We start from the raw sequence: 27,312 nt of genomic DNA on the forward strand, positions 1-27,312 counted from the left end.
GTGAAGGTGAAATCCTGCAGAGAGGGGGCTGATCGGATTGGGGGGCAAACTGTCTTTGGGAACCGGCCAGAGCTGGGTTCTCCATCTCACCCCTAACAGTGTGATTCAGTAAATGCACATTGCTTCCCAGTGCAGGCCAGGAAAGCCAGGGGAAAGCCTGGGGAACTGGGGAGAGAGCTGACGTGGGACACAGGCACTTCTCTCTCGGGGACCGTGTGCCCAGCGCTGGGCAGCCCGTCCCACCCCCAGCCCAGGCAGCGGCACGCAAAGCACTCACCCGGCTCCCCATGTGTTGGGTAAAGAGGCAACAGCTGCAGGGGCCCTTCTGCTGCCTCAGGAGCTGGGACAGCACCCAGAGCCAGGCCGGGATCTAAATTTAACCTCGTGCTGTGTGTGTTTGGACATGCGAGTGCAGGCTCCAGCCCCCAGTCCCCCACCGCCTGCCCCGTCGCACGGAGGAGACGGGGACCCAGCGGGGCTCCAGCTGGCTGGGACCTGAGGAAGAGGGGCTCGGCCGTGGGGCAGGAGGGGCAGAAACGGCTGGGGGAGCAACACCATGGAGCCTGCTTCTCCCCAGGATGACATGAAGAAGAGGCAACAGAAGGAGAAGTCCAAGAAGCCGGTGCCGCCAGTAGCCCCTCGGCCCCCCAGGGCTCTGTTCTGCCTGACCCTGGAGAACCCGCTGCGGAAGGCCTGCATCAGCATCGTGGAGTGGAAGTATCCTCTGGCTGCAGGCACCTGGGAGCACATGTGTGTGTGCCTGTGAGCAGGGTGCTGGGTGTGGGTGCTGGGCATCAGGAGAGCTGTCAACCTGCTTCAAGCCCGTGCTGGGTGTCTCATCGGGTCTGTAAAAGGCAGCAAGGCGCTCAGGGAGCCCTGGTAGGATGTGTTGGCTGTGCAAATTGGGGCATGAGTAGGCTGGTGGGGAGAGCTGGGGCTGAGGAGTGGGTCAGGCCACGGGGACCTTCGGTGGGGTGGTGCAGGGACAGGCAGGGACAGCCTGGGGAGAAGGGACAGAACATGCTGTGTGCTGGGGAGAAACGGGACAGCTCGCTGGGAGGGGAGGGCATTTGGTGCGTGAGGAGGGGTTTGGTGGGTGAGGAGGGGGCACAGTGCCCATCCTGGGGTGGGGATGGGGTCAGGCTGGGGGAGCTGAGGGTGGAGCTGGGTCACAGGTCACCTGGGGAGAGAGGTTTGGGGTGGGTAACGAGACCCTGGCAGGTTGCTTGGGATGACTCTTTGTGTGTGTCACCTCCTGCCTGATCCCACAGCTGTGCTCTGCACTGAGGGGGGGCCTGGCCAGTATCCCCCATATCCTTGCTGACACCATTGCCCTCTCAGCTCCCCTTCCCACCCCTCCCTGGCACTCCTGTCACAGGGTGAAGGCTTTTGTGGGTGATACTGCTCAGAGGGAGAGTCCCTCTGTGTGTCTTTGACTAAATGGAGGGATGGGGTTTGGGTGTTGCTTTTTGATCTTTTCACTGGGGCATTGTAGCTCAAAAATACCAAAATGCCATATTTCTGCCATGCATCCAGGAATTATTGCTTTGTTCACCTATATTTTGTGTAAGGGAAGAAAACAGGAAATGAAACACTTTGATTTCAGCAAAACATTCAGGCTCAAGCAAAATGATGGACTCTGGGAAATGGAATCAAGTTCTTCCACCATGATTTTCTCATTTCAGTTGCCGAAACTTATCTGTGTGTTCCTGGCCTTGGTGGGATGATCCCAGCCCTGGCCAGACTTTACTCCTCTTGGAGGTGGCTTGGTCATCTTAGGCTGGCTGTGTTGCTGTGCACACAGTGCTATGGGGACACCAAAACCATGCCCAGGGAGTGGCTGGCAGGTATGAGGGCATGCTCACAGCTCTGCTGGTGCTGGAGTTTGAGCCCTTGTTCCTTTACTGCAAAGGGACTCTCTGTCCCCTCTCCTTCAAAGGAGCAGGGGCAGAGCCAAAATTGGGGAATTCTCATTTTCTGTTTCTCTAGAAAAAGAACTGGGCTGTTCTACGAGCCCGTGGAAGGGAACTGTGCCTGTGTCTTAAATAGGCACTGAGTAGGGAAGAAACTTCTGCATCCTCCCAAGTGGCAGGGGAAGAGCTGGAAATAGGACTTACATCTTCCAGCTCGGTCCAACACATTCCTCCCCCTGGGCCAGCACATGCCAGAGCCAGTGCATAGCACACTGGGGGTCTTTCCCACATCAGTGCTCTGGAAGGGGAGAGGGGAGGGGAGAGGTGGGTGTCCCACCAGAAAGGTGGCACGTGCAGGTGGTTCTGACCTGTGCAGGACAAATGGTCCAGGGAATCAGGTTTCTCCAGCGCCCTGGCTGTATTTATACCCCGATCACCTGGCTGCCCTCGCTCAGGGATCAGGGTGTGCGAGGCACGGCAGGGTCGTTCCAGTTCCTGGGGGTTGTTGTGGTCTGCGGGGCCAGGCAGGCTGCCAAGGGGAGATTAGCTGTGACCATCTTCTGTGGGGATACCTGGCCCCCGGGTTCAGCCATTGCTGCTGAATAGCTGCTGCTATCAGAGCACAAAGCTGAGCCACAGCACTGGGACAGGGTCTTTTTCAGGCAGTTGGAGGGCGGGGAGTGTCGCTCCACTCAGCCCAGGGCGGGTGAAAGCCAGACTGGCTTGAAGCAGAGTGGGTTTTATGCTGAAATTTACTCACATCTCAAAAAACATGTTTGTTAGAACAAGAAAATCTGTGTGTTCTGCAGCTTAATGGGTATTGTGTGCACAACAGCTAGTCCAGCACCTCGACAGTTATTGGGACATGTGATGTCACCCAGGAGTTCCAGGTCATTTTGCAAGCAGGAGGACTTCAAGGCAGATGGGTGAGGAGCCTGGGGACCCTGGGGGACCACAGAGCTGCAAGACACCAAGGCCTAATTCCCTCTGCAAGGGAGATATGGGGACCCTTGAATGCTTTGTGGTGGGAGACTGTTGGAGAGGAAGAAATGAGATTGCAGGACAAGTGGATGAGGGGGATGCTGAGGCTCTGGCTCAGTGGCAGGAGGCAGAGACACTGTGCCTGGTGACACTACATGCCTCTCTTTTTGGTTAAGTCTGTCCCACTGCATTTCTACCTAATAACAGTGCCAGACTCACAGAGTCATAAGCAACAAGTGGATTCCAGCTCCAGTTACAATTGAGGTCACCCTTCAAGGAGAGCTCGTCTCACCCTGTCCGAGCAGGCAGGGAACCTTCCAACCCCCGGGCTCTCCCCCAGTGCCTGGAACACAAAGGAGAGCAGCTTTTCCATCTGACTTCAGTTTTTAAAGTGTCATCAGGTTGATGGATAGAAAAGTTCAGAAAAGGAAAAAAGCCTGAGGTGACACCTGGCAGCACTCAGCCAGCTCAGCAGGCTGGTATGGATACAATGCTCCCCCAGGTGCCCCTTGCCCTGTGATGCTGGATTGGACACTGGTGTGGCCACCACAGCCCAAGGCAGGCCTCAGGGAAGGATCCTGGGGAAACAGAGAGTGGGGGTCCCTGGAGTGAGAGTCTGACTGCAAATAAGGTCCTGAAGCCAGAGTTTGAGCTCTCTGGGGGCTTTAGGAAGGTGGTAGCTGGAGCTTGATTGTGAGGTTTCAGTGGCCCAAGCAGAGCAGTGACAGCAGCAGGAGCCTGGGAGTGACCAAGACCCAGGGTCTTCACAGGGAAGTAGCAAGTCACCCCATTTGTTCTGAGATGTCATGGGGCCCAAACAGCACAGTTCCACCTTGAAGGGAGTGGCACAGTCTTCAGGCTGAGCACTGTTCACTCCCAGCCCCTGGCACTCCCGGGGACAGCCACAGAAGCACTGCCTGCACTGGTGCAGTGAGGCTGTAGGGACACCTGGGGATGTTCTGCTGGAGGAGACCCTGCCCCTGGATACCTGCCAGTCAGGGACACACAGCCCACCTGAGACCTGAGCAGCAGGTGCTGCTCTGCAGTGTCTCCCTCATGGATGCTGAGTGCAGAGGGAGCCAGGGCCAGCACGCTCCAGAGGGGGATGCTTTGGTTCAAGGCCTACGTTATGCAAAAGGGTCCTGACCCTTCAGGATGATTTATTGAAGGATGAGGAGGGGGAAGCTGCCAGCTCTCCCATCCCTTTGTTATTCCTCCAGAGCAGCCTTTTGGTTTGTGCTCCCTCCCTGTGTGTCCTGTGCCAAAGCTGCCCCTCTGGGCTGTCTCCCAGCCCTGCAGCACCCGAGGGTGAGCTGAGGGTGAGCTCTGAGTGCTCTCTCTGTGCTCTGCCCTGGAGGGAGGTCGGTTCCCCACACACACCCAGGCAGGGCAGGGTTGCACCTGCTGTTTCTTTCCTGTCTCCTCTCCTTAACACTTCCTCTCAGACCCTTCGAGATCATCATCCTCCTCACCATCTTTGCCAACTGTGTTGCCCTGGCCATTTACCTGCCCATGCCTGAAGATGACACCAACGTCGCCAACTCCAGTCTGGTAAGGGACAGCCCTTTCTACTGTCCTGGGCAGCTGAGGGCTCCTTTTGAGGGCTCTGCAGGCTCTGCAGGGCTGGTCTCTTGCTGTGACATGGGTGCAAGGTGGGCAATACCTGTGGTGAGGGCACCTGGGGCTGCAGTCAGACAGTGCTGGTCCAGCCAGAGCTGCTGCAGAGTCAGAGGGAGGCAGTGTGGGGGGAGAAGTGACTGCAAAATGGGTTTTCAGAGGGGCTGAAACCGCCTCTGGGTTGAGATCAAAGGCAGCAGAGTGAGTGAAGTGCACAGGAAGGAAGAATTGATGCCAATGAAAGAAAAAAATTCCCTCTGTTGTTTTTCATTGTGGCACTTTGAAAAGGAAACACCCTGTTCCAGAAAGGCTCAGATGGTTTGTTTCAGCATTTATGCAATAAATTTTTCTGACCTTTCCTTTCAAAACTGTATTTTAGTTTTGTTACTTTATGAGGGAAAAAAAACCATTTCTGTTAAGCAGAAAGGTCACTCCAATCATTATTCTGTTTTTTTCCTCAGTCACTCCAGTTTGCCTGGAATATGTTGTTTTGATGTGGTACAAATCAATAGTTTGCTCTATTTTTGATTTGCCAGCCCTTTCCACTCTTCAGATCTCCACTGTGGTTCAATCCACATTGATTTCCATTGAGAGACTGAGTTTGGTGACTGAATCAAAACATCTAAATGCACCTTTTTAATGACATGTTCTCTCCTGCTGCTTTTGGGACTCCTCAGGGTAAATCCCCGTGGAGGGTTAATTCCTGGGGTGTTCTTTCATCCTCCTGGCCTGTCTGACCATCTTCCCTAATCCCTGTGGACTGAGGAACACTGGTTTTGGTTTCTTCCCTGGCCAAGGGGGCATAACATGGTTTGGAAGGTGCAGTTATCTCAGGTGAGAGGTTAAAGAGGCAAAGCAAAGCTGTGGCAGGTTGACCACGGGAAGCAGGAGATGAGGACAGTGGGGATGGGGAGAGGGTTTGGAATGTGGCTCAGACCAAGCACATGTGAGGGCAGAGCTGGGGGAAGCCCAGCAGTGGGTGGCACTGTGGCATGAGGGGGGGATGGAGTGGCACTGGCCTCACAGGGCTCCCAGACAGGGGCTGGTGCTGCCCGAGGACCACCAGCCTTTTCCATGAGTGCCAGGCAGGTGGGAAAGGACTGAGCTCTGTCATGTGTAAATGAAATCCCTTCTATTTCTACTTATTGTGTATTAGATTACTTATGTTATACCTTATTGGGGGATTTTTCAGCCTGTTGCCATGCCAACAGCCCTTGGTATCAGGAGCCTGGCAGCCCCAGGCTGCTCTTCTTTCATCCCTGCTTGTGTGTGTCCCTTTGTCACCAAGTTCTGGTGGCTTTGTGTGAGCAAACCCAGCTGAGAGCTGAGCCCCATCACCTGGGGCATCAGGCTGTGCTTGGCACGGGCCTGCAGGGAGCGAACAAAGGCTTGTTGAGGCATTTTTCCTGCAGCAGAGAGGTGCTGTGATGCATTTAATCTCTCCCTGACCCTTTTTGAATTGTCTCCGTTGCCCAGTCCTCTCTGGAGAGGGTCGAGTTTATATAAAAACCCTGAAATCATTGAGGAGGCAAAATGTGTGAGGGAAAACTGAGTCAGGGCAGCGAGGACATTGGCCCACAATGTTTGTGTAGAGCAGGATTGGGGCTCTAAAGCTGAGGGGCTCCAGCAAGCAGAGTCTCAGGAAGAGGGGATTCCTGGGAGACCTCTGCTGCCACTTCCTTCCTGCAAGGTTGGAAAATGTGGAGAGCTCTGTCTTTCCACAGCCAGCAAGGGAAGATTTGCAAACAGAGTTTGCACTAGGTTTGGAATTAGTCTCATGAAAGCTTGATTAATCAGAATTTACTTTGGGGGGTGAAAAAATGATATTTATTAATCTGTAAATCTTTTAAGAATCCATTTTTCTTTATCCTGGAAGAAATACAGTTGTTTAATTTCAACATATTTCATTATTATTCTTTTTAGATTAGATTTCTCCTGATCCAGAAGATTTTTTTTTTTGTAAAGCTGTTTTCACCTAATTTTGTCTCTTTCTAATGGAATCAAAATATTTTCTTCAACCCCGACAAAATTATTTTGAATTTTTGACTTGTTCAATAATTCACACCATTTATTTTCACTTTTACTCGAGTTTCCAGAATTATCAGTGAGTTTCCAATCTCACTGTTTTTCACTGGAAGCCTTGCTCCAGGAGCAAGCAGGTTCACAGTGTGTTTAGCAAGGTAGGTTATTCAGGGGGATTCACCCAAGAAAATACAGATGTCTGCATGTGAGCTGGTTGCCCATCCTCTATTTATTGACAATGGAGAAATAAAGGCAAATTTAGAGCAGAGTTTGTCTCCCAGGGCAGTTGGTCCTCTCCTGGGTGGTGTTTGACATGCTGCACACACTGAAATACGTGGTTTTTGTAGAATCATAAAATTATAGGATGGTTTCCATTGGAAGAGACCTTAAAGCTCATCTCATTCCACCCCCTGCCATGGCCAGGGACACCTTCCACTAGCCCAGGTTGCTCCAAGCCCTGTCCAACCTGGCCTTGGACACTTCCAGGGATGGGGCAGCCACAGCTTCTCTGGGCAACCTGTGCCAGGGCCTCCCCACCCTCACAGGGAAGAATTTCTTCCTAATATTTAATTTAAACCTACTCTCTGTCAGTTAAAGCCAACTCTCTTTTCAGTCTGAAGTTTTTCCCCACAAGTGCGACCCAAGGGTGACTGCTCAGAGGGAGGCCACCCTTTCAGAGCACCCAAAGCAGCTGTGCTGAGTCCCAGGGGCTTTATAAGAGCATCAGGTAGGACATGGGCCCAGTGAGTGGGGGACAGAGCTGGAGCTCAGGCCGTCAAGAAGACAATTTAAATAACACAGGTAATGTCCTCTGTGTAGGCACTCTGCTGGTATCACAGATAATGGCTTTATGTTTAGGTAGAATGAATGTTTGATGTCAAGGAGTATGCTTCTGAAAATCCCACCATTTTGGGTTGTATCTCAGCCCTGGGATTAAGGAATTTCTGTGTTTTAAAATGTGAACACAGCCTCAGGCACAATTCAGGGAATCAGGCCCGTGGGAACATGGGCATCTGATGTGGGGTCAGGAGTCCCACCCCTCCACCTGCTCTGGAGGGCTGTGACTGCCTGTGAGTCCTGTGGAACGTGTGTCACTCCAGGACTGTCTCATGAGCACTGAAAACAGCAATGTTTGGGCATCCCCACAGTCCTTGAGCAGAGATTGCTGGTCCAGTGCTGGCTTTGAAGAGCTGTTGGGGTCTGTGCCCGCAGGCTGGCACAGGACACTTGCTGCAGGAGAGTCCTGATTGCATGTGGCTTTCCTAGAGCCTGGGGTCACCCTTGAACTCCTGGAGTCCTCTAACAGCTGTGAGAACAGGGCACTGTACACCTGCATGCACTGACTCGATGCTTGGGACCACAGAAACTGCTGCTGCTCAGGTACCTGGCACCTGGAGGGGTGCAGATGCATCTGTATGAGCTGCCCCTGCCTCTGTCCTCCTCCTCATTCTGGGATGGGGCCGCTGGCAAGGGCTGGCACCCTGCCCAGCTTGTGGCTTTGCCACCTCTGTGGCCACCCTGGCATTTTGGGTAGGCAGATGAGCCAGGCTCCTCTCATCTCACCCTTCGGGGGGGCCAGCAGAGCTCACTGCTCACTCATCCTGAATGCCCCGCTCAGGTGGGACCCCACCCTGCAGTGCTGCCTCCAGCTCTGGAGTTCCCAGCAGGAGAAGGACACTGTGACCTGTTGGAGTGGGTCCAGAGAAGGCCACAAGGATGCTCCAAGGGCTGGAGCCCCTGTTCTGTGGAGACAGGCTGGGAGAGCTGTGGGTGTTCAGCCTGGAGAAGAGAAGGCTCTGAGGAGAAGACATATTGCAGTCTTCCAGTGCTTGAAGGGGGCTTACAAGAAAGATGGGGACAAACTTTTTAGCAGAGTCTGTTGCAATAGGACAGGGGGTGATGGTTTTAAACTGAAGGAGGGTAGATTTAGATTATCTATAAGAAAAAATTTTATACACTGAGGTTAGTGAGGCTCTGGCACAAGTTGCCCAGAAAAGCTGTGGCTGCTCCACCCCTGGAAGTGTTCAAGGCCACGTTGGACAGAGCCCTGAGCAACCTGGGCTAATGGAAGGTGTCCCTGCCTGTGGCAGGGGGTTGGACTAGGTGACCTGTAAAGGTCCCTTCCAATCCAAGCCAGTCTGTGATTCTGTGATTCTTTGAAGTCTGCAGCTGCACATAACACTGGGAGAATCCAGAGAGTGCCACGACCTGTCCCACTGACAGGCTGCACCACCTCAGCCCACTGATGAAGATACCAGTGGAGTGTCTTCCTGGCCAGGGGCCTGTCTCCTCTTGCTCTGGTGACACCAATGCCCACTTTACAGCCAGATGAGCTGGGGGAACTGGGCCCACAACTGTAGAACAAGTGATGGGGATCCCTCCAGCAAGCACTGATGGATTGCTGTATAGAACCTTTCTACTGGCCATGTCAAGAGTTTCCCTTGTACTACAGGGGCTACCCCAGCAGGACAGACCAGGATAATCCAGCTCCATGGATGTGGCCGTGTCTGCAGAGCACAGCACTGAGCTGGTGCCATGAGGGAATGAACCATTGTGCCTCCTCCCAGGCTGGGGGAGCATGGCCAGGGGCAGGGGGCTGCCTGCTGGCTCTTCCCTGGCCCAGGTTTGAACCTTGCTGGCCAGACCCAGTGGGCAAATCCCCTTGGAGCTGGCCAAGGCACTGTTCATCTGCCGTGGGCTTCTCGAAGAGACCCTCCAAGGAATGGCAAGTCACCTGATTCTGGGCAAGGAGTTTTCAGAGAAAGATCCTGATAGTCAGAGACCCTGAAGCCTGAGTCTGTCCTGCTGGAAAATCAGGGCATGGAATTGGCTTTGGCAGTGCTGGATCCTGGCACTCACCAGCCTCAGCAGCTGTAGCTTGCAGTGAGCTTGCAGTGAGCTTCCTTGTTTCTCCTCCTCTGTTTGCAGCTGGGGAGACACCCCACCACAGCAGTGGCTGCTGGAATGGCTCTGCAGCCTCTCTGTACCTGAAATGATCCTCATGACAGTTGTATTTGCATGGGGTTGCAAGGGCAGGCTTTGGGGAACAGCCCAGGTGGCATCTGTCATTGAGAAAGGGTGGGAGGTGAGCAGTGTTGAGTTGCCCTAGTGAAAACCTTAAAGACAGAGGCAGTGCCAAGGTCTTTGCTCTTCCCATGGCTGCCCCCAGATGCAAAAGGAACTGGTACTCCTGTGGGTGACAGTCATATGGGGGCACTTGGCACAGCCACTGCTTTTGAGTATGTTAATTGAGCAAGTAATGCTTCTGTCTGAGCCCTGACTCCAGCTTAAAAGGAGAAGATTTTCCATTTGGCAGGGCATGGGGACCTTGGGAAGAAGGTGTGTTTGCAGCCCTGCAGCATTCCCCTGGGGGAGACCCAGTCCTTGTTTGGTCTCAGAGACATGTTTCTGCTTTTCTGGAGGCAATTCCCTGGAGACCCCAAGCAGGGATGCTCCTTGCCCTTCAGGGGGTGTAGGCTGAAGAGAGAGACCATGGAACATCAGAAATATAAATAGCTTTATGCAACTGGCTGCTTCTGAGGGCTTTTAATCCCAGTGTGGAAGGGCCACTGGCAGCAAGGGCAGTGATGGCAGTGACAGGCAGAGCCAGATGGGCACAGGCAGCTCTTGGCTTCGCTCCAGGGACACATGAGCTGTCCTGGCTCTGCGTCTGCAGGGCCATGCCGAGCCCCTGCAGGGGGGGTGCCAGGTCCTGCCTGGAAGGGGGTGCAGCACCTCTGCCCAGTGAGACCCCAGGCCCATTTCTAGCAGCTCACTTTGCCAGGAAGATGTCTGGCCTCAATTCCCTGGGAGCTTCCCTAAGACCCCAGGCACAAGGGGAGCCTGGCGTGTCCCATGGGGACTGTGTGGGGTCTCCAGGATGGAGCCAGCGAGCCCTCAGCTGGAGAGGGTGAGGAGGTGTCAGTGCTGCCTGCAGGAGGAAGGTTGTGGTGGAGTGTGAGGGTGAGCAGCAGGGAGGAGAGCCAGAGAGGAGCAGTGCCCTGGGCCGGGCACCTTTGGGTGTGGGGTTGGGAAGCAGTGGCTGTGCTGGAGCAATTTGTAAGAACAGGTACCCACAGCTGCGGGGCAGGGTCCTGGCAGGGGGCCACTGAAGGGGTGAGGGGATGGTGCTGCAGGCCAGGAAGTGGCATGTGGTGACACAGCATGCCACCCCTCCTGCCCAGGGCAGCCACGGTGCTGCCTGGTGCTCATGGGGGATCACAGACGGGTTGGCAGCAGGGACTGATCCGGAGTCAGGCCGTGCACAGTGGGGACACCAGGGGAGGTGACAGTCTGCTCTAACAGAGCATCCTCTTCTGCTTGCCTTTGCAATCCCCAGGAGAAGATCGAATACGCCTTCCTGATCTTCTTTGCCATCGAGGCGATGCTCAAGATAATCGCCTATGGCTTTCTGTTCCACACGGACGCCTACCTCCGAAACGGCTGGAACGTGCTTGACTTTTCCATCATAACTCTAGGGTAAGGGAAAGATGGGAGGCTGCTGCTTGTTCAGCTTGTGTCAGGCCTGTTTCACAGCCCATCAGGGACACCATTTTTTCTAATGGCTGCAGGGGGCAACTCCTCGACTCAGTTTATGGCCTTCTCCCCTTTTCCTGCCCTGACATCCACTGAAATCCTCTCTAACTCCTGTTTCTTCCTGTCTGACTCCTTCATGCCTCTTAGATCTCCTTGCCCTGGAGAATGGGGGTGGCATGGGATCCTCCAGGGTTTGCACACAGGGGGTGGGAGGGCCCCAGCTCTCAGCAGTAGAGCTGTGCCTGGGAGCTGGACTTGGCCAAGCGCTGCTCCCTGGCTGAGGCCGAGCGCATCTGGGACTCTAAATCCTCTAGCTCAGATTTCTCGGTGTCTATTCTCATGCCCTTCTCTTTTTCCCTGTCCTTTCTTCTGCTTCTCCTCCTTCCTTCCCTGTGCCCTGGCTCTTTCAGGCTCGTCACCATGACCCTGGAGCAGGTCAATGCCAAGCAGGGAGGGACTTCGGGGGGCAAAGGCGGCTTTGACGTGAAGGCCCTGCGAGCGTTCCGTGTGCTGAGACCCCTGCGCCTGGTGTCTGGAGTGCCGAGTGGGTGCTGGGTGCCCTGGCCATCAGGAAGGGCTGGAGGGTGGATGGAACCCCTGGCCAGGGTGGGGGAGCCAAGGGATGGGCTTCTTGTCATTGCTGGATCAAGCCCACCCACAAAGCAGGTGTAGAGGAACCACAGGTTCTTGCTCGTCCCTACGACTGGCAGTTGTCAGCCCTGGGGATCTGCAGGTTGGCACACATCTAGCTGCCTCCATGGCTCAGTGTCAGCACCTTTGGATGGATGGTGTGAAAGGGGCCAGGACATTGCTCTAGTTTCTGAGGGCTGGGATCTCCTTCTTCTGTAACTCATGTGAGTACAGCCTGGATGAGTGCAGCAGAACAAATGGAGGGGCATGAAGCAGCCTCCAGCACTACCTGGCTCTGCTGAGCTCTTCCACGTGCTTGTATGGTGGGTAGAGAAAGGATTTCTTCCTTCAGAGATGTCAGTCCCACCCCACCAGGGCCTCTCTTCCCTTGGCACGGGACATTTCAAAGGCTGCTTGTCAGTGGGGCTGGCAGGGATGCAAGGTGCACACAAAGCTGTTTAGGAAGTGGTTGACCTCCTCTCCCTTCTGCTGTTGCAGGCCTTCAGGTCGTCCTGAACTCCATCATCAAGGCCATGGTGCCCCTGCTCCACATCGCCTTGCTGGTCCTCTTCATGATCATCATCTACGCCATCGTCGGGCAGGAGCTCTTCAAGGGCAGGATGCACAAGACCTGCTACTACCTCGGGACAGGTGGAGCTGTGTCGGGGGGGAAATTTGGCAGGGATGTCTCTGTGTGGCTGGTGGGACTGAAGGATGTTTGATACAGCACCCAGCTGGCTGTGAGGGGCTGGTGCAACGGGCCCCTTTTGCAAGGCTGCTGCTGGAAGGCGGGGTGTGGGGTGGGTGGAGGCTGCTCTGTTTGGCCTGACCTGCTGCTCACAGCGTGGCTTTGCCCCTCAGATGTGATTGCCACGGTGGGATCAGAGAAGCCAGCCCCGTGCACCAGCTCGGGCCACGGGCGGCACTGCTCCATCAACGGCACCGAGTGCCGCGGCGGCTGGCCAGGGCCCAACAACGGCATCACACACTTCGACAACTTTGGCTTTGCCATGCTCACTGTCTACCAGTGCATCACCATGGAGGGATGGACCGAAGTCCTCTACTGGGTAGGCTCCAGCGCCTGGGCTCGGTGCTCAGCTTGGCAGAGCTGATGCTGGCCTTGCCTCAGGGCAGGGAGTGCCCTCCTGGACACAGGACCCCATGGCGGGGCTCAGACTCCCTGCCAGTGAAAGACAACCTGCCCCACCAACCTTCTTGCTGTGATGCACATCCCAGAACACACCAGGCATGTCTCTGCATCCCTGCAGGCACTGCCTAAACTGTCCTTGCTGTTCAGGTGGACAGGAGACTGCTCCAGGTCCCACCTTTGTGAAGGGGTGTGGGCCAGGCACAGCAAAGGCTGGTGGGTGCCCCTGCAGCAAAGCCCCATGTTTCACAGTCCTTGGGAGACTGTCATGCTGAGGCTTGGGCTTGGGGCTGATGTTTAAATCTGCTCCCCACATGCTTGGGTCTGGCTTTACCTCTGCTAAAACCAGATACAGAGTTCTAAGCAGCCAGGGCTTGGAGCCAGATTTGTGTGCCACCCATCCCAAGCACTCCCTTCGGGGGGGCAAAGATCATGGAGGGTGTTGAGCGGCCCTAAGGGGACACAGCAGGAAGTGCCCTCAGAATGCTTCACCTGCATCTCTCCTTGCCAGGTAAATGATGCCATGGGGAATGAATGGCCCTGGATTTACTTTGTCAGCCTTATCTTGCTTGGCTCCTTCTTCGTGCTCAACCTGGTGCTGGGGGTGCTCAGTGGGTAAGTGTCACCCTACCCTTTCTCTTCCAGCAAAGGAGCTTTAACTGGTTTGAACTATACAAGGAAAAGCCTGGGAAAATTCTGATCCTTTTCTTCCCTCATTCCTCTCCCCTTTCTATTTTTGCATGCTTAGAGAACCTGATCAGTGAGTTACTTTTTTGTTAGTGTCCATGAGTGCCTGAGGTTTCAGCTCAACTCCCAGCACAGAAATCTTTTCCCTGTGGCACAAGCAACTGTCAGCAAGCCCAGCTTTGGAGCACATGGTTTGGGGATCGTGTTGTGTTCTGCCAGCACACCCAGCAAACAAAGCTGAGTGGGGAGCAGTCATCACCCCATGGCTGTGGGTCTGGACACTCCTCACTGGTACCCCCAGCTGCCATCCTGCTGTGAGCACACATGATTTGTGTGCTTATGGCCACCCTAAGGAGGGCTTCTTTAAAGAGTGTGAGGGATCCAAGAGAATGATTGTTAGTCTAATTAATGCTTCAGCAGTCTTGCAAATACACCAACGAGCTGTCGTCAGTCTGTTATAATGATTGTAGCACTTCAAGGCCAAACTCAATAAGTGCTAATTCCCCCAGTAGTACAGTTAAATACCTGAGATGTGATACTCAACCTACCGTGCATTGCTGTGTGGCAATTTTGTTTCTGGGAAGTGTGTGTTGTCCTTGGGAGTAAGGGGGGCTTTTCTCCTCAGGTCTGTGTAGGGTAAGAGTCTGTTTTATATGTTTCAGTCCTGCATGTGGAAGTGGATCACACTCATCTTCTCTATTAGTTCACAGGGTCAATTATACCCTAATTACTTGGATTGGTTAGGCCTCTTCTATGGCAAGCACCATACAACTGCAAGGTTAAAACAAACTGGATATTACTATAAATAAAACAGGTTTAAAAGCACAAGGTAGACCACAGGAACATGAGTCTTGTGTGGAGTTAGCTGTAACAGCAGGACAAGCTGGACTGTAGTCATCTGATCCTGGAGTAAGCTGTAGGCACAGCAAAGGTTCTGAAATATTTCTGCAAATATAGCAAAATTATGCTTGAGATCAGGAAAATTACTGTTATAGTGCCTGATACCTATTAACACATGGCAACACCAGCATGGCTGGGCAGCAGCCCTACAGTCCTTCCAGATAGCAGGAGAGAAAAGAATTTAATTGAAACAGAATGAGAAGAGAGGGCAAGGACATTGGCAAACCTGCCCTTTCCATGTTACCATGAAGAGTGTCCTGTTCACCTGCCATGTGATGAGCTCACCTTCCCCACATGGAGAGCTTGAGGCAGGTTTCTGCCCCCCCCGATGGGTGAGACCCCACTCTGATCCTTGGCAGGGCTGGGGAGCTGCCCCAGCCTCCAACATCTGGTGTCAGTTGGCTTTTCCAGCTGTAGGTCCCAAAGAGCAGCAGTGGTGGGGAAGAAACCTTGCCTGTCATCAGGCATCAGGTGATGGTCTTGCATTGTGGAGCAGAGCCAAGAAAGGGAAAAGTCACTGGAGCAGTCTAGGCAGGGGATTTCAGGATTTCAGCTTTCCACAAGGCCTGGCCTGGCACAGAGCTGTGGTACCTGACCTCCACCATGTCCCCTCCTGAGTCTCCCTCTGCTGCTTCCCTTGTCCCAGGGAGTTCACCAAGGAGCGGGAGAAGGCCAAGTCCCGGGGCACGTTCCAGAAGCTGCGGGAGAAGCAGCAGCTGGAGGAGGATCTGAAGGGCTACATGGACTGGATCACCCACGCTGAGGTCATGGACAGCGATCGGGCCCGGGGAGAAGGTACCAGCTCTGCTTGGTTACAGACCCTTAGTGGGAGGGTTGGGTTCCTAACACCATCCTAGAGAGGCAATGTGGAAACCTTTGGAGGAGTCACAAAGACTTGTTTTGCTTGAAAACCCATGAAACAAAAAGCTTTGACTTCTGGAGAACGGTTTCCTCCCTCTTTTTCTTTTTTCTTTCCCCAATCATTTTGTTGAATCTGACCCAAACTAGCAATATCTTGGTCCTGATGCTAAATCTACCCCTCAACTGCTGTATTTAATATTTGCAGACTACAAGCAAGGCCTGAGTCTCCTTTGGCAAAGAGGGACTTGAAATGGCCATGAGGAGCATGAGGAGTGTGTGCCCTTGGTGTGCAGGGACACAGGGTCATGAGCTCACACACCAACAGATGCATGAATTTCTTGCCATCACTTGAAAATTTCGAGGGATTAGAAGTGGCTCAGGAAAGGAGGTGGATATACAGGCATCTAGATGAAAGCTCAGCAATGCCTGGGGGGCTCTAGCACAGAGCTGCAGTGTCTGCCATGCCACCCTGCCTGGTGAAAGCACCTTTGGTGCCTCAAGCTGAGTGATCCATGTGTGCAAAGAGCTTTGGGAAACAATGGGACTGACAAAACACCTCTTCCACAGGCATGGCCTGTGTTCTTACAAACCCCTGTTGTTCAGCCTGTGCTCAGATCACAACTGGCCCCAGTTTTCTCTGTACTGGAGTCCCTGCTGCTGTCCCTGTCTGGGCTGCAGCTGCTCTTGCTGCAGGGCAGGTGCTCCTGGTGCCTCCTGCTTGGTTTGCTCCTGACCCTCAAAGCCTTCTGCCCAAACTTTAAATGCTGGCTCCCTGGGATGGCACTGCTTGAGTTCACTTCTGGTAGGGAAGCTCTTCCTGGTGTGCTCCTGGAGGAGGTTCCCTCCCACGTGTTCTTCCCAAGGGTTCCAAGAAAAGCATGGAATGTCATTCCCTCCTAGGTATGATGCCATCGGATGAAGGAGGGTCAGAGACAGAGAGCTTGTATGAAATCGAGGGCATGAACAAGTGGATTCTCTTCTTGTAAGTATGCTCTGGCTGAACCACCTGCTGCTCTGCACAGGGCCAGGCCTTCCTGGTCAGCCACTGGTTTCTGGGAGAGAGCCAGGGGGTGGGGCTCAGGTGAAGGTGCAAACATCAGGGCAGCAAACAGGGAATTTTGCTGTGGTGCTGGCAAAAAGCGCTTCAGGGTGAACATCTGCTGTGGGACCAGGCTCCAAGCATCCCCTCATGGCCCGTGCAGCACAGCAGGTAGTTTAGGAGCTGTGCCTGTAGCCCCCAACCAGAGGTGCTGAAACCCAAAATGAAGCCAGGAGGTGTTTGTGTGAATGAACTGCAGTGCCTGAGTGAATGCACTGAGTTCCAGGGGCAGGTTATGGTCCTCATCCCTTTTCAGGGAAGACCCCTGGGAGAGGGAGCAGGGGTGGATTTGCCCTGCAGGCACAGCCCAAGGATGTGGGGCTGGCCTGCTGGCTGGCCCTGCTGATCCTTTGCCGTCTCTCCAGCCGTCAGTGGAGGCGTTGGAACCGGATGTTTCGTAGGAGGTGCAGGGATGTGGTGAAGTCCAAGTTCTTCTACTGGCTTGTCATCCTGATGGTGGCACTGAACACCCTCTCCATCGCCTCTGAGCACCACATGCAGCCAGACTGGTTGACAGTTGTGCAAGGTAAGCAAAGAGCCTGAGAGAGAGGGAGGGCCCAGGATACCCTGCTGCCTGGAGACGTGTGAACTCTTTGCTGTGCATGCAAAGCCACACTGGCATGGCACAGAGGCTGTTAAACACACACACACACACACACACAGAGCCTGAACACAGTGTGTGTGCACCATCCTCACTTCACTGTCACACAGCTCACACCGAACATACACAGTGTGTGTGCTCTTAGGGACGTGAGTTTGCATGGGGAACACACAGAGAGTGTAGATTGTACCATAAACACACGTGGCAAACACTCATGCAGTGCAGCCACACTGCCTGCACCTCCACCCACACATACACACAGAGGCACATGGAGCACAGGGGTGCACACACGTGCACACACCCAGTCCACGTGCCCGCTGTGCACAGACATCACCCCTCTCCTCATCCTCCTCTCCTGTGTGCTCCCCGAAAAACAGCTTGATGGGCAGAGCAGCACGACCCTCCTTCCCTGCCTGCCCTGCCCGTGCTGGGATTGAGGTTGTATCTCCCTCCCCAGACAACTCCAACCGGCTGCTGCTCGCCCTCTTCGTGGCCGAGATGCTGCTGAAGATGTACGCGCTGGGGCTGCGCCAGTACTTCATGTCGCTCTTCAACCGCTTCGACTGCTTCGTGGTGTGCTCGGGGTTCCTGGAGATCATCCTGGTGGAGCTGGGCACCCTGTCCCCCCTCGGCATCTCCGTGCTGCGCTGCATCCGCCTCCTCCGCATCTTCAAGATCACCAGGTTGGGGAGGGAGCTCTGTGGGCACTGGCAGCTCACGGTGCCCCGGCATCACTCACGGTCCCTGGACAGCACTGGCCCTGTACCCATGGAGGGCTGCAGCTCAGAGCAGAGCTGGTAGCTCCTGGGTGGAGCAACGAGGCCAAGCTGGGGGTTTCTGTCTCCAGGACATGGTTTGTCTCTGGGAGTGGTGAGAACAGAGCTGAGGTCCCGCTCTACCTCTGGGTTCTGGGATGTTGTAAATGGGGGTGCCCCAGCCAGGGCTCCTGGCTTCTCTTTCTGGCCCCAACCAACTGTGTGTTCACCCCTCTTCCCACCCTGCCTGCTGGTGCCCTGTGCAGGCAGCAGTGTATCTTGCCTGTCACACCACAGCTGCAGCTTCATTGCTTCTTCCTGGGGCCTGGCTGGAGCAGTCCCAGTGCCCAGCCTGGGTCCAGAGTCCCTCTTGCTGGGCTGCTGGCACATCCCCTTGGGCCAGTTGGTCTGTTCCCTCTGCCTGCCTGTTCCTGCCCACAGCCTTCCCCACTCTTTCACCTCCCACACACTCCTGTCTCTCCTCTCCCCAGGTACTGGACATCACTGAGCAACTTGGTGGCCTCCCTGCTCAACTCAGTCCGCTCTATTGCCTCTCTGCTCCTCCTCCTCTTCCTCTTCATCATCGTTTTTGCCCTGCTGGGCATGCAGCTCTTTGGGGGCAAGTTTGATTTCGAGGACATGGAAGTGCGGCGCAGCACGTTCGACAACTTCCCCCAGGCCCTCATCAGTGTCTTCCAGGTTTGGGGCTGCAGGAAGGGCAGTGGGGGGCTGGAGGGCAGGGGACTGGGAGTCTCACCTGTCTCCAGGCAGGAGCTGGGTCTCAGGGGGATGTGGGTTTGTGGGGGTGATGTGGCTTTCAGACACGAGCAGGGAAATGCAACTGGAGTCAAAAGCAGTAGTTCAGGTTCAGGGCTGAGCAGGGAAGAGGGTTTGACCGTGGGAATGGAGGGGCTGTGAGGGTTTGGGACTGGAGCCAGAAGGGCAAGATTGGCCTGTTGGCTACTGCTGTGCTGTGCTGCAGAGGCTCTTGAGTCTGTATTGCTTCTCTACTCCCAGATCCTGACTGGAGAGGACTGGAATTCAATCATGTACGATGGGATCATGGCCTATGGGGGCCCGTCCTTTCCTGGCATGCTGGTCTGCATCTACTTCATCATCCTCTTCGTTTGTGGGAACTGTATCCTCTGTCTGCAAAGCCAGGCCCAGGCTCCCTGCACCCAGCCCCAGAGCTGCACAGGACTGGGAAGGGGAGAAGCTTCTGTCAGCATCCCAGGGCTTGCCTAAGGCTTTTCAGTTCTGAACAGCAGTGGAACAAACCATGGGCTTCAGGGCTTGCACTAGTGGTGGCTGAGGGCCGGGATGTGGAGGAAAGCACACCTGGAGGAGGTCTGGATGCCCAGCAGGCAGAGATTCAGTCAGAATGGGGGCAGCCAGCGCAGAGCTCAGTGCTCACAGGGTGCTGGTTAAAGATTCCCAACCAGGGTTACCTCAAGGGCTCAGCTCCAGGAAGAATTCTTAGGGCACCCTGGCCACTATGGACAGCTCTGGCCACATCCTCCAGCCAGGAACCAAGTCCGTGTCCTTAGCACTGTTCCTGCAGACATCCTCCTCAATGTCTTCCTGGCCATCGCGGTCGATAACCTGGCTGAGGCCGAGAGCCTGACTTTAGCCCAGAAGGCCAAAGCAGAGGAGCGCAAACGGCGGAAGATGTCCAGGTGAGCACTGCTGCCCCTGGCCATGGGAGCTCCCAAACCTGGTGCTTTGGTGGGAGGGGACAGAATGCCCCAGAGTTCACTTCCCGCTCTTCCCTCCTCTGCGCTCAGAGGTTACCCGGAGAAGTCTGAAGAGGAGAAGCAGATGCTGGCAAAGAAGCTGGAGCAGAAAGCAAAGGGAGAAGGGATTCCCACAACAGCCAAGGTCAGTGCTGGTGGGGCTGGGCCATGTAGAGCTCCTGAGGAGGGACCAGGCTCCTCCTCCCACCAGCCAGGATGGACAAAGGCTTGGAACCAGCCTGGATCTGGACTCTTGGCCAGAGTGTCTCCTCACCTTAGCATCCACTGGTGATGGGGGCTCTTGGTGACTGGGCCCAGGCAGGACACATTGCCTGGTGAAACAACTCCATTGCTGGGGATCCTTTTTCTCCAATTCATTTCCTTGGCCACAGCCAGTTCTCAGTGCCTGAGCTGGGCTGGTGCACGGCAGTGTGGGGGGGAGCAGAGCAAGGCAGAAGCATTCCAGATCTCCCTTATGTCCACACCAGCACCCCCAATATGCAAACACCTCTGTTCAGCTGTGCTGACTGTGTGCTGAGCTGCCTCTGAGAAGCATCTCACCAGCAACTACTTCCCCATCCACTTTCCAGAGATGCCCCATGGAAGCTCACCCAGGACTTGCTCCATATCTTATTCCACCCCTGGTATATTTGCACGGCCCCAGGCTCTTGCCCAGCAGACATTCCCATTTCCCATCCTCTTGGTGCTGCTCTTTGTTTTGATTGCAGCATCCCTGAGGTGTTTTCCCTCACCTGGCTCCAACCTGGGCCAGCACTTCATGTGCTTTTTTATGGGCCAAATGCAGAGATGCTGCTTGTCCCACATGGCTTCCAAGATGAGAGGGTCTGGCCAACTGGCACATGCAGCTGCATCTCCTCTTCTCTGTCTTTTCCTTGTTTCAGTTGAAAGTGGACGAATTTGAATCCAATGTCAACGAGATCAAAGACCCCTACCCTTCTGCAGACTTCCCAGGTAAGACTTGTCCTTGGCAGGGCAGCAGGAAAGATGAGGAGGCATTGCAGAGGGATGGTGTGTGAGGAGCAAAGAATGTGGTGACCCTCTGCCAGCCTCGGGGTACTGGGGTCCTTCTGGCAGAGATGCCAAATCAGGATCATGGGATTGGAAGATTGTCCATAAGGTCATATTCCCCCTCCCTCTCTCTATATATGATTCTTTCCTTTTCCCTCTTCACGGCCACCCCGCAGGTGATGATGAGGAAGATGAGCCTGAAATCCCCCTGAGTCCTCGGCCGCGTCCCCTTGCAGAGCTACAGCTGAAAGAGAAGGCTGTGCCCATGCCTGAAGCCAGCTCCTTCTTCATCTTCAGCCCAACCAACAAGTAGGCACTGCCCCTTCTCCCTGCCTTGTGAAACCAGGCCTGATCCAGGTGCCTCTGGCACTGACCCTTCCCAGTGGGGTCCTGTTTGTGTGTTTGTGCCAGCTCTGAAGGGAACCAGCTCATGGGGAAAAGTCTTCTGTGTGGATGGACTGACACAGATATCCCTCCATTCCTAGGGCCTTCCTGTCCTCAGGGTGTAGCCATAACCCTTCTCAAGGCTGCCATGGCCCTGATTGATCTCCTTCTGGCCTCTTGCAGCATCTCATGGCCTTTCTGTCCCTGGCAGGTTTCGGGTGCTGTGCCACAGAACTGTCAATGCCACCTGGTTCACCAACTTCATCCTGCTCTTCATCCTGCTCAGCAGCATCTCGCTGGCAGCTGAGGATCCCATCCGGGCTGAGTCCTTCCGCAACAAGGTGCCCTTGGAGATGTGGAGGGTTGGGATGGGTGGGGAAGACCTCGTGGAGTCCCCCAGGTCCCCAGTAAACAGGGACTTACTTGCCAGGTGCCATCCCTGGGCAGGTGGCTGTGATTCCAGCCCTGCCTCTGGGAGGGCAGTGCACTCTGGCAGAGGAGGCTGGATGTGTTTTCCGTTCAAGGTGCCTCTGGGACAAGTTTTTACTGCTCTGTGTCTCAGTTTATTTCTGGGTGAAGAGATCCACCTGGGAGTGGCATGCAAGATTACCTTGTTTTGAGCCTGTGGTGACTTATTTGGTATAGGGGTGTCCTGTGAGGTGGAAAACTGGGCCTCTGGTGCATTCAGTGCCTTGGAATGCTGCTTGTGGGAGCCGTGGCTCCAGCCCTGTGAGGCACAAATGAGTCTGGCAGGGACTGGGAGATCTCACATACAACCCCTTCCCAGCGCACTCAGTGTTTTTGGGGATCAGATGCTTTCAGGTGAATCAGGTCAAGCCTAACTCACCTTGAAAGGGAGAGCTTTGTCCCAGCTGCAGGCTGGATTTTTGCACTGGAGAAAAGCAGCAAAGCTGGGGGAAGTTCAGGAATCTTCTTGGCACTGGGTTTGCAGACTCAGTTGAGCTAGATGGGCTCCCCAGCCCACAGTGTGGACTCAAAACCACAATTCCAGGACGTTTGAACACACTGGAGCATCTCCCATCTCACTGAAATCTCATCCAGTTCTGGTGCTTCTGTCCCCAGATTCTCGGATACTTTGACATTGGTTTCACCTCCGTCTTTACAGTCGAAATCGTCTTGAAGGTGAGTCCTTCACCCCATGGGCATGGCCCAGCACATGGTTCTAGACTGCTCTGGCCATGGGCAGTCATGCACTTTGGGCACAAGCTGAGGGTGCCAGTGAGGAGAAACTGCTGGCTGATCCTCACATCTCCAGAGTTCATTCATGCAGTGTGGGTGGTGCGTGACCTGTCCCAGAGCCCTCTAGTGAGGTCAGGCAGCCAAGTCAGCTGTGCTGTGACGTGGGGACAGATCAGCCGTGGCACCAGCATTTTCATTCTGACACACCATTAAGAAAAACTTTGAGAAAGAGAAAGCAGTGGGAATCTGTGGAGAAAAACAGCAATCCAAGCCACTGCTGCATGTTGCTCCCACTCCAAATGTGTTTACTGTTCTCCTCTTTAATTTGCTGACTGACTGGGAGAGTTTTGTCTCCAGCCAGTGCAACACAGAGGATTTCCAGCTGAAGCCAACTTCCTGCCAGACTGCAGAGGTCCCCAAGGACAGGGTCCCCAAGCCATGGAGCTGTGAGGACCCCCTTGTGCACCCCAGGGCTGTGGAGGGACCGTGCACCTGAGCCCTGCCCGGCCTCTTTCCTAACTCCTTCTGCTCCCCAGATGACAACCTATGGTGCTTTCCTGCACAAAGGCTCCTTCTGCAGGAATTCCTTCAATATCCTTGACTTACTGGTGGTCGCTGTCTCCCTTATCTCCATGGGATTCGAGTAAGCACCTCCCCATGCCACGGAAGGGGCCCTGGTCTGTTCAGGCTGGCAGGGCAGCTGGGGGTGGTGGGTGGGGAAGGACCACTTGGCCCAAGGGCTGCCCATGTATTCATAACATCCTGCTTGGGGGGACAGGGCATGGACAGCTGGGAGACAGACAAACTCCTTGAGTGTCAAAGGTAAAGAAGATTTGGGTAGAAATTAAATTTTGTAGCTGCTTTCTCCAGCTGCAAGTGTCCCTTGGCCTTATGTGGGGTGATGGCCTAGTGACATCTGCTTTACTCTGCCATCCCTTTCCCCTCAGCCCTGGCTCCAGCCTGGCCTCTCTGGCTCCTTGGTTAGGCTGTGTCAGCCTGGCCCGGGCAGAGAAATTGTCCCAGCTCAGCTGTGCCTTCCTCCCCAGGTCCAGCACCATCTCTGTGGTGAAGATCCTGCGGGTGCTGAGGGTGCTGAGGCCCCTGCGAGCCATTAACAGGGCGAAGGGGCTGAAGGTGAGCAGGAGGCTGGGACTGGGGGCCCTCAGCCTGTGGCAGTCCCCCTGGGAGGTTTTGTGGCAGGCATTGGGCCCTGTTCCCAATTCCCACTGCCCACCTGTGGAAGGGCTCTGCCCAATCCCTCTGCCCTTGACAGGCTCCCACTCTTCCTGGGGCCCATCCCTGCAGTGGGAGGGTGAGGGACACAGAGCAGGGGGCCAAACAGAGGGTGTGGGACACAGAGCAGGGGCTCGCCCCAAACACGGTCACTTGTGCACTGTCCTCCACCTCTGCAGCACGTGGTCCAGTGCGTGTTTGTGGCCATCAAGACCATCGGTAACATCGTGGTTGTCACGACGTTGCTGCAGTTCATGTTTGCCTGCATCGGGGTCCAGCTCTTCAAGGTGAGTGGTGTCTCAGGTGGGCAGGAGGGACGTTCTGCTCGAGCACATCTTGGATATGCTCTCCTAGGCATCACCTTGGGGGTGGTGTCTGCCAGTAGTGGGGTCCCCCCAGTAAGGGGACCCAGCTGCACCAGCCCCCCTGGCAGAAGAGTGTGCAGTGAGGAGAGGGCAGAAAGCACTCAGGGTCCAGACAGCACCTGTAAAGGACCCAGCTGCCTCACCTCATTTAGTGCCTTGGTTTCCTCTTTCTGAGGCAGCGAGTGATTCTCACTAATTTCCTCTGTGCCTTGGATGCAAATAGTTTCCTTTTTCACAGCACCACTCCTGCTGTCTGGGCCTCAGCGGCTCCAAGGCAGAGCTGGCCCTGGCTGAGCTCAGCTTTGTTCTAATAACTGAGCTGAAATTCTCAGCTGATGTGGGGAGAGCTTTCAGGGCACTCTGCAGACTGAGCAGACCTGTCAGCTTTTAGTTAATCTCGGGTTACTGCTGTCTTCTCTATTTTCCAAATAGTTACTCCCAGATAGGATGAGCTAGGTAGGCCTCAACTTAGGGCCATGGAAGGGTTTTCCCCATCACTAGGCATCGTTTCTTGATCTCAGCCCAGGTCTGCCATGGCTCCTGAGCTGGGTTGTGTTGGCGGGCAGAGTGGGGAGGCCAGTGGTGGTGGGGGGCCAGGGCCAGAGTCTGCAGGGAGGTGGCAGGGCAGGGACTGACTGTGGGCAGGGTAAAAGTCAAAACTCCCCAGGGCTTCTGAAGTCACAGCAACACCAACAGCCACTTCTGGTCTCTGTTAAATGCAGGGCAAGTTCTACAGGTGCACAGACCCATCCAAGCTGACGGAGAAGGAGTGCAGGTAAGAGCTCTCTGCAGCTCCCAGCAGGGCAGTGGCCAGGGCTGGGAGCTGGGTGGGATGTAGTGGGGGCCGCTTGTGTCCCTGCATGGGGATGTTGCATCCAAAAAGAGGTCTCATGCTGTTCTCCCTCACCCTGGGGTGAATCAGGAACAAGCACAGGGCTGTCCTCCCCTCCCAGGGACTAAGGAGGCCCAGGCCAGCACTGCAGTGTGGACTGAGGGGGGCCCAGCCAGTGAGCACTGTGTCCCTTCTGCTGCAGGGGCCAGTTCATCAACTATGTGGACGCAGACCCCACGCAGATTGAGGTGCAGGAGCGAATGTGGGTGCACAGCAACTTCCACTTCAACAACGTCTTCTCAGCCATGATGTCGCTTTTCACGGTCTCCACCTTCGAGGGCTGGCCAGAGTGAGTCTGTGCCAAGGGAAGGTCTGTGCTGGGAGCAGGGCACTGCCACAGGCCTTGGCCAGGGTAAAGCAAGAAGAGCTGCCCAGGATGAGGAGCAGGGCCAGCCATCCTGGCAGTGGCTGTGGAGCTGGCAAGGTTATCCCAGCAACCCTGTCCTACCACTGTTGGGTTTGGCACGTCCCCAGAGCTCTCCATAACCTTCAAGAGGAGACATGGTCTTTCCCACCTCATTAGGATCTCTGTTTTCTCCCTTTCCCTGCTATAGGCTGCTGTACATGGCCATCGACACCAATGCTGAGGATGCAGGCCCTATCTACAACTACAGGATGGAGATTGCAATGTTCTTCATCATCTACATCATCCTCATTGCCTTCTTTATGATGAACATCTTTGTGGGCTTTGTCATTGTCACCTTCCAGGAGCAGGGGGAGAATGAGTACAAGAACTGTGAGCTGGACAAGAACCAGGTACTGGGACTGCTGGGGCAGAACAAGGAGGACCAGCCCTGCTGGGGCTGGCTGATTTGGATCAGCCCTTCTTTGTGGTGGCACTGCTGACTCAGATGAGTTGAACCTGCCCCTGGGTCTGTTTGCTGCTGGGGCAGGGCCAGCTGGACCCACAGCTGGCACAGAACAAACTTTCTGAGGGAAGGGCAGAGGGGACCAGAACAGGGAGTAGGCCTCCCTGGACAGGTAGGGTGCCCAGAGTGAGCTGGAGCAGAGGGTTGTGCCCAGTTCTGGGCTCCCCAGTACAAAAGCAACATGGATGTACTGGAGTGAGTCCAGCAAAGGGTCACTGAGATGATTGAGGGTCTGGAGCAACTGTCATATGAGGAGAGGCTGGGAGCTGAGTCTGGTGTTGAGAAGGGAAGGCTCATGGGGATCTTACCTATGGGTATAAATACCTAATGGGAAGGTACAGAGGAGATGGAGCCAGGCTCTTTTCAGTTGTGCCCAGTGACAGGACAAAAGGCACAAACTGAAGAATACAAGAAATTCCATTTAAGCATTTAAAAAGGCCCTTTTTTGTGGTAAAGGTGGTCAAGCACTGGAACAGGCTGCCCAGAGAGGCTGTGAAGTCTCCATTTTTGAAGGTACTCAAAAGCCAACTGTCTTGGGCAGCTGGCCCTGCTTTGGGCAGGGCACTGTGACTAGACCATCTCCAGAAGCACCTTCTGTGACCAGCCCTGCTGTGATGCTGTTGTGCTGTCACTCTGGCTGGGGACAGCAAGGCTGAAAGCAGCAGAGGCATTGGCAGAGGACGTGGGACATGCTGGGGAGGACACTGGGCAGGAGTGGCTGCTGGCCCAGGGGTGCTGTTGTGCTCCTGTGCTGAGGCAGTTTGAGCTCAGGGTGCTGGGGTGATGTGAGTCACACAGAAACCCAGCAGAGGTGGCCCTGGGCTGCTGGGGTGGGACAGGCCTGCTCACAGCCATCTCAGTGCCCCCTTCAGCCCTTACTCGTGCGATGTCTTCAGGATGCTCTTGACCAGCCCTGAGAGACCATGGGGAAGTGCCAGGATAAGGAGGCAGGCTCCGGGCTGGAGGGGTCAGGCCAAGGGCAACATGGCCATTTTTGGAGGCAAGAGGTGACTTTGGAAACTCGTCCCATGTCTGGGGTGTATTTGCAGGAAGCACAGCAGATTCAATGACCCGCTGCTGTACCCGGCCCATGAGGCTGGGCTGGAGGAGAAGGGGGATCCAGCTTGGGCCTGTGGGGGTGTGCAGTGGTGTTGGTGGTGCTGAGTGTGTGCCTGGGACACTGCCCTGTGCCCCGTGGTGGGCTCACAGCTCCTGCCTCCCTGCCCTCCCCAGCGCCAGTGTGTGCAGTACGCGCTCAAGGCTCGTCCGCTGCGCCGCTACATCCCCAAGAACCCCTACCAGTACCAGATCTGGTACGTGGTCACCTCCTCCTACTTTGAGTACCTCATGTTCTTCCTGATCCTGCTGAACACCATCTGCCTGGGCATGCAGGTGAGGGGCACAGTGCCCACCGTGGGGGGTTGGAGGGGTGTCTGTGGCAGCGGGTGGGCTGGCTCAGCCCTGCAGCCCCAAGGAGAGCTTCTGGTTAGGGGGGAGTTTGCTCATGGTGGGACTGGTGGCATGTGGGGATCCCAGAGAAGGGGCTGCAGGGGGGAAATTTCCTTTTTGCTGAGCCACAGGCCTGTCTGTGGGAGGGGGGTCTGCATGCAGCACACACCTCTGAGCTCACAGTGGAGGCTGGACCTGCCATCAGCTCACATGGCTCCTTCTGCCTTATCCTCAGCATTACAACCAGTCTCCAGAAATGAACCACGTCTCAGACATCCTCAATGTGGCCTTCACCATCCTCTTCACCCTGGAGATGATCCTCAAGCTCATGGCTTTTAAAGCCAAGGTGAGAGGAGGGCATGGTCAGCATGGAGGGCAGGAGGGGTCTCAGGCCAGGCCAGGGGGTTCA

The 27,312-nt window shown here is 55.1% G+C and overlaps 1 protein-coding gene across 1 annotated transcript in view; it reads left to right on the forward strand.

Annotated features, from left to right (window-relative positions):
• Positions 1–556: 556 nt before the first annotated feature.
• The window catches only part of CACNA1S (calcium voltage-gated channel subunit alpha1 S), a 42,714-nt gene continuing 15,958 nt past the window's right edge, over positions 557–27,312 (forward strand). Inside the window, exons 1-27 of the mRNA XM_027697692.1 lie at positions 557–717; positions 4,340–4,445; positions 10,873–11,012; positions 11,480–11,613; positions 12,198–12,350; positions 12,561–12,766; positions 13,358–13,461; positions 15,080–15,228; positions 16,195–16,276; positions 16,759–16,919; positions 17,452–17,677; positions 18,241–18,448; positions 18,767–18,887; positions 19,311–19,425; positions 19,534–19,627; positions 20,385–20,454; positions 20,688–20,820; positions 21,107–21,236; positions 21,979–22,038; positions 22,632–22,738; positions 23,142–23,229; positions 23,508–23,615; positions 24,416–24,468; positions 24,728–24,874; positions 25,140–25,341; positions 26,688–26,846; positions 27,139–27,249. Of these exons, the coding sequence (XP_027553493.1) occupies positions 557–717; positions 4,340–4,445; positions 10,873–11,012; positions 11,480–11,613; positions 12,198–12,350; positions 12,561–12,766; positions 13,358–13,461; positions 15,080–15,228; positions 16,195–16,276; positions 16,759–16,919; positions 17,452–17,677; positions 18,241–18,448; positions 18,767–18,887; positions 19,311–19,425; positions 19,534–19,627; positions 20,385–20,454; positions 20,688–20,820; positions 21,107–21,236; positions 21,979–22,038; positions 22,632–22,738; positions 23,142–23,229; positions 23,508–23,615; positions 24,416–24,468; positions 24,728–24,874; positions 25,140–25,341; positions 26,688–26,846; positions 27,139–27,249 (3,528 nt within the window). The remainder of the gene's footprint in view (positions 718–4,339; positions 4,446–10,872; positions 11,013–11,479; positions 11,614–12,197; positions 12,351–12,560; positions 12,767–13,357; positions 13,462–15,079; positions 15,229–16,194; positions 16,277–16,758; positions 16,920–17,451; positions 17,678–18,240; positions 18,449–18,766; positions 18,888–19,310; positions 19,426–19,533; positions 19,628–20,384; positions 20,455–20,687; positions 20,821–21,106; positions 21,237–21,978; positions 22,039–22,631; positions 22,739–23,141; positions 23,230–23,507; positions 23,616–24,415; positions 24,469–24,727; positions 24,875–25,139; positions 25,342–26,687; positions 26,847–27,138; positions 27,250–27,312) is intronic.

This window comes from Neopelma chrysocephalum, unplaced genomic scaffold (assembly GCF_003984885.1).
Source record: "Neopelma chrysocephalum unplaced genomic scaffold, ASM398488v2 Primary Assembly neopelma1_122, whole genome shotgun sequence".
Classification (NCBI taxonomy): Eukaryota; Metazoa; Chordata; class Aves; order Passeriformes; family Pipridae; genus Neopelma; species Neopelma chrysocephalum.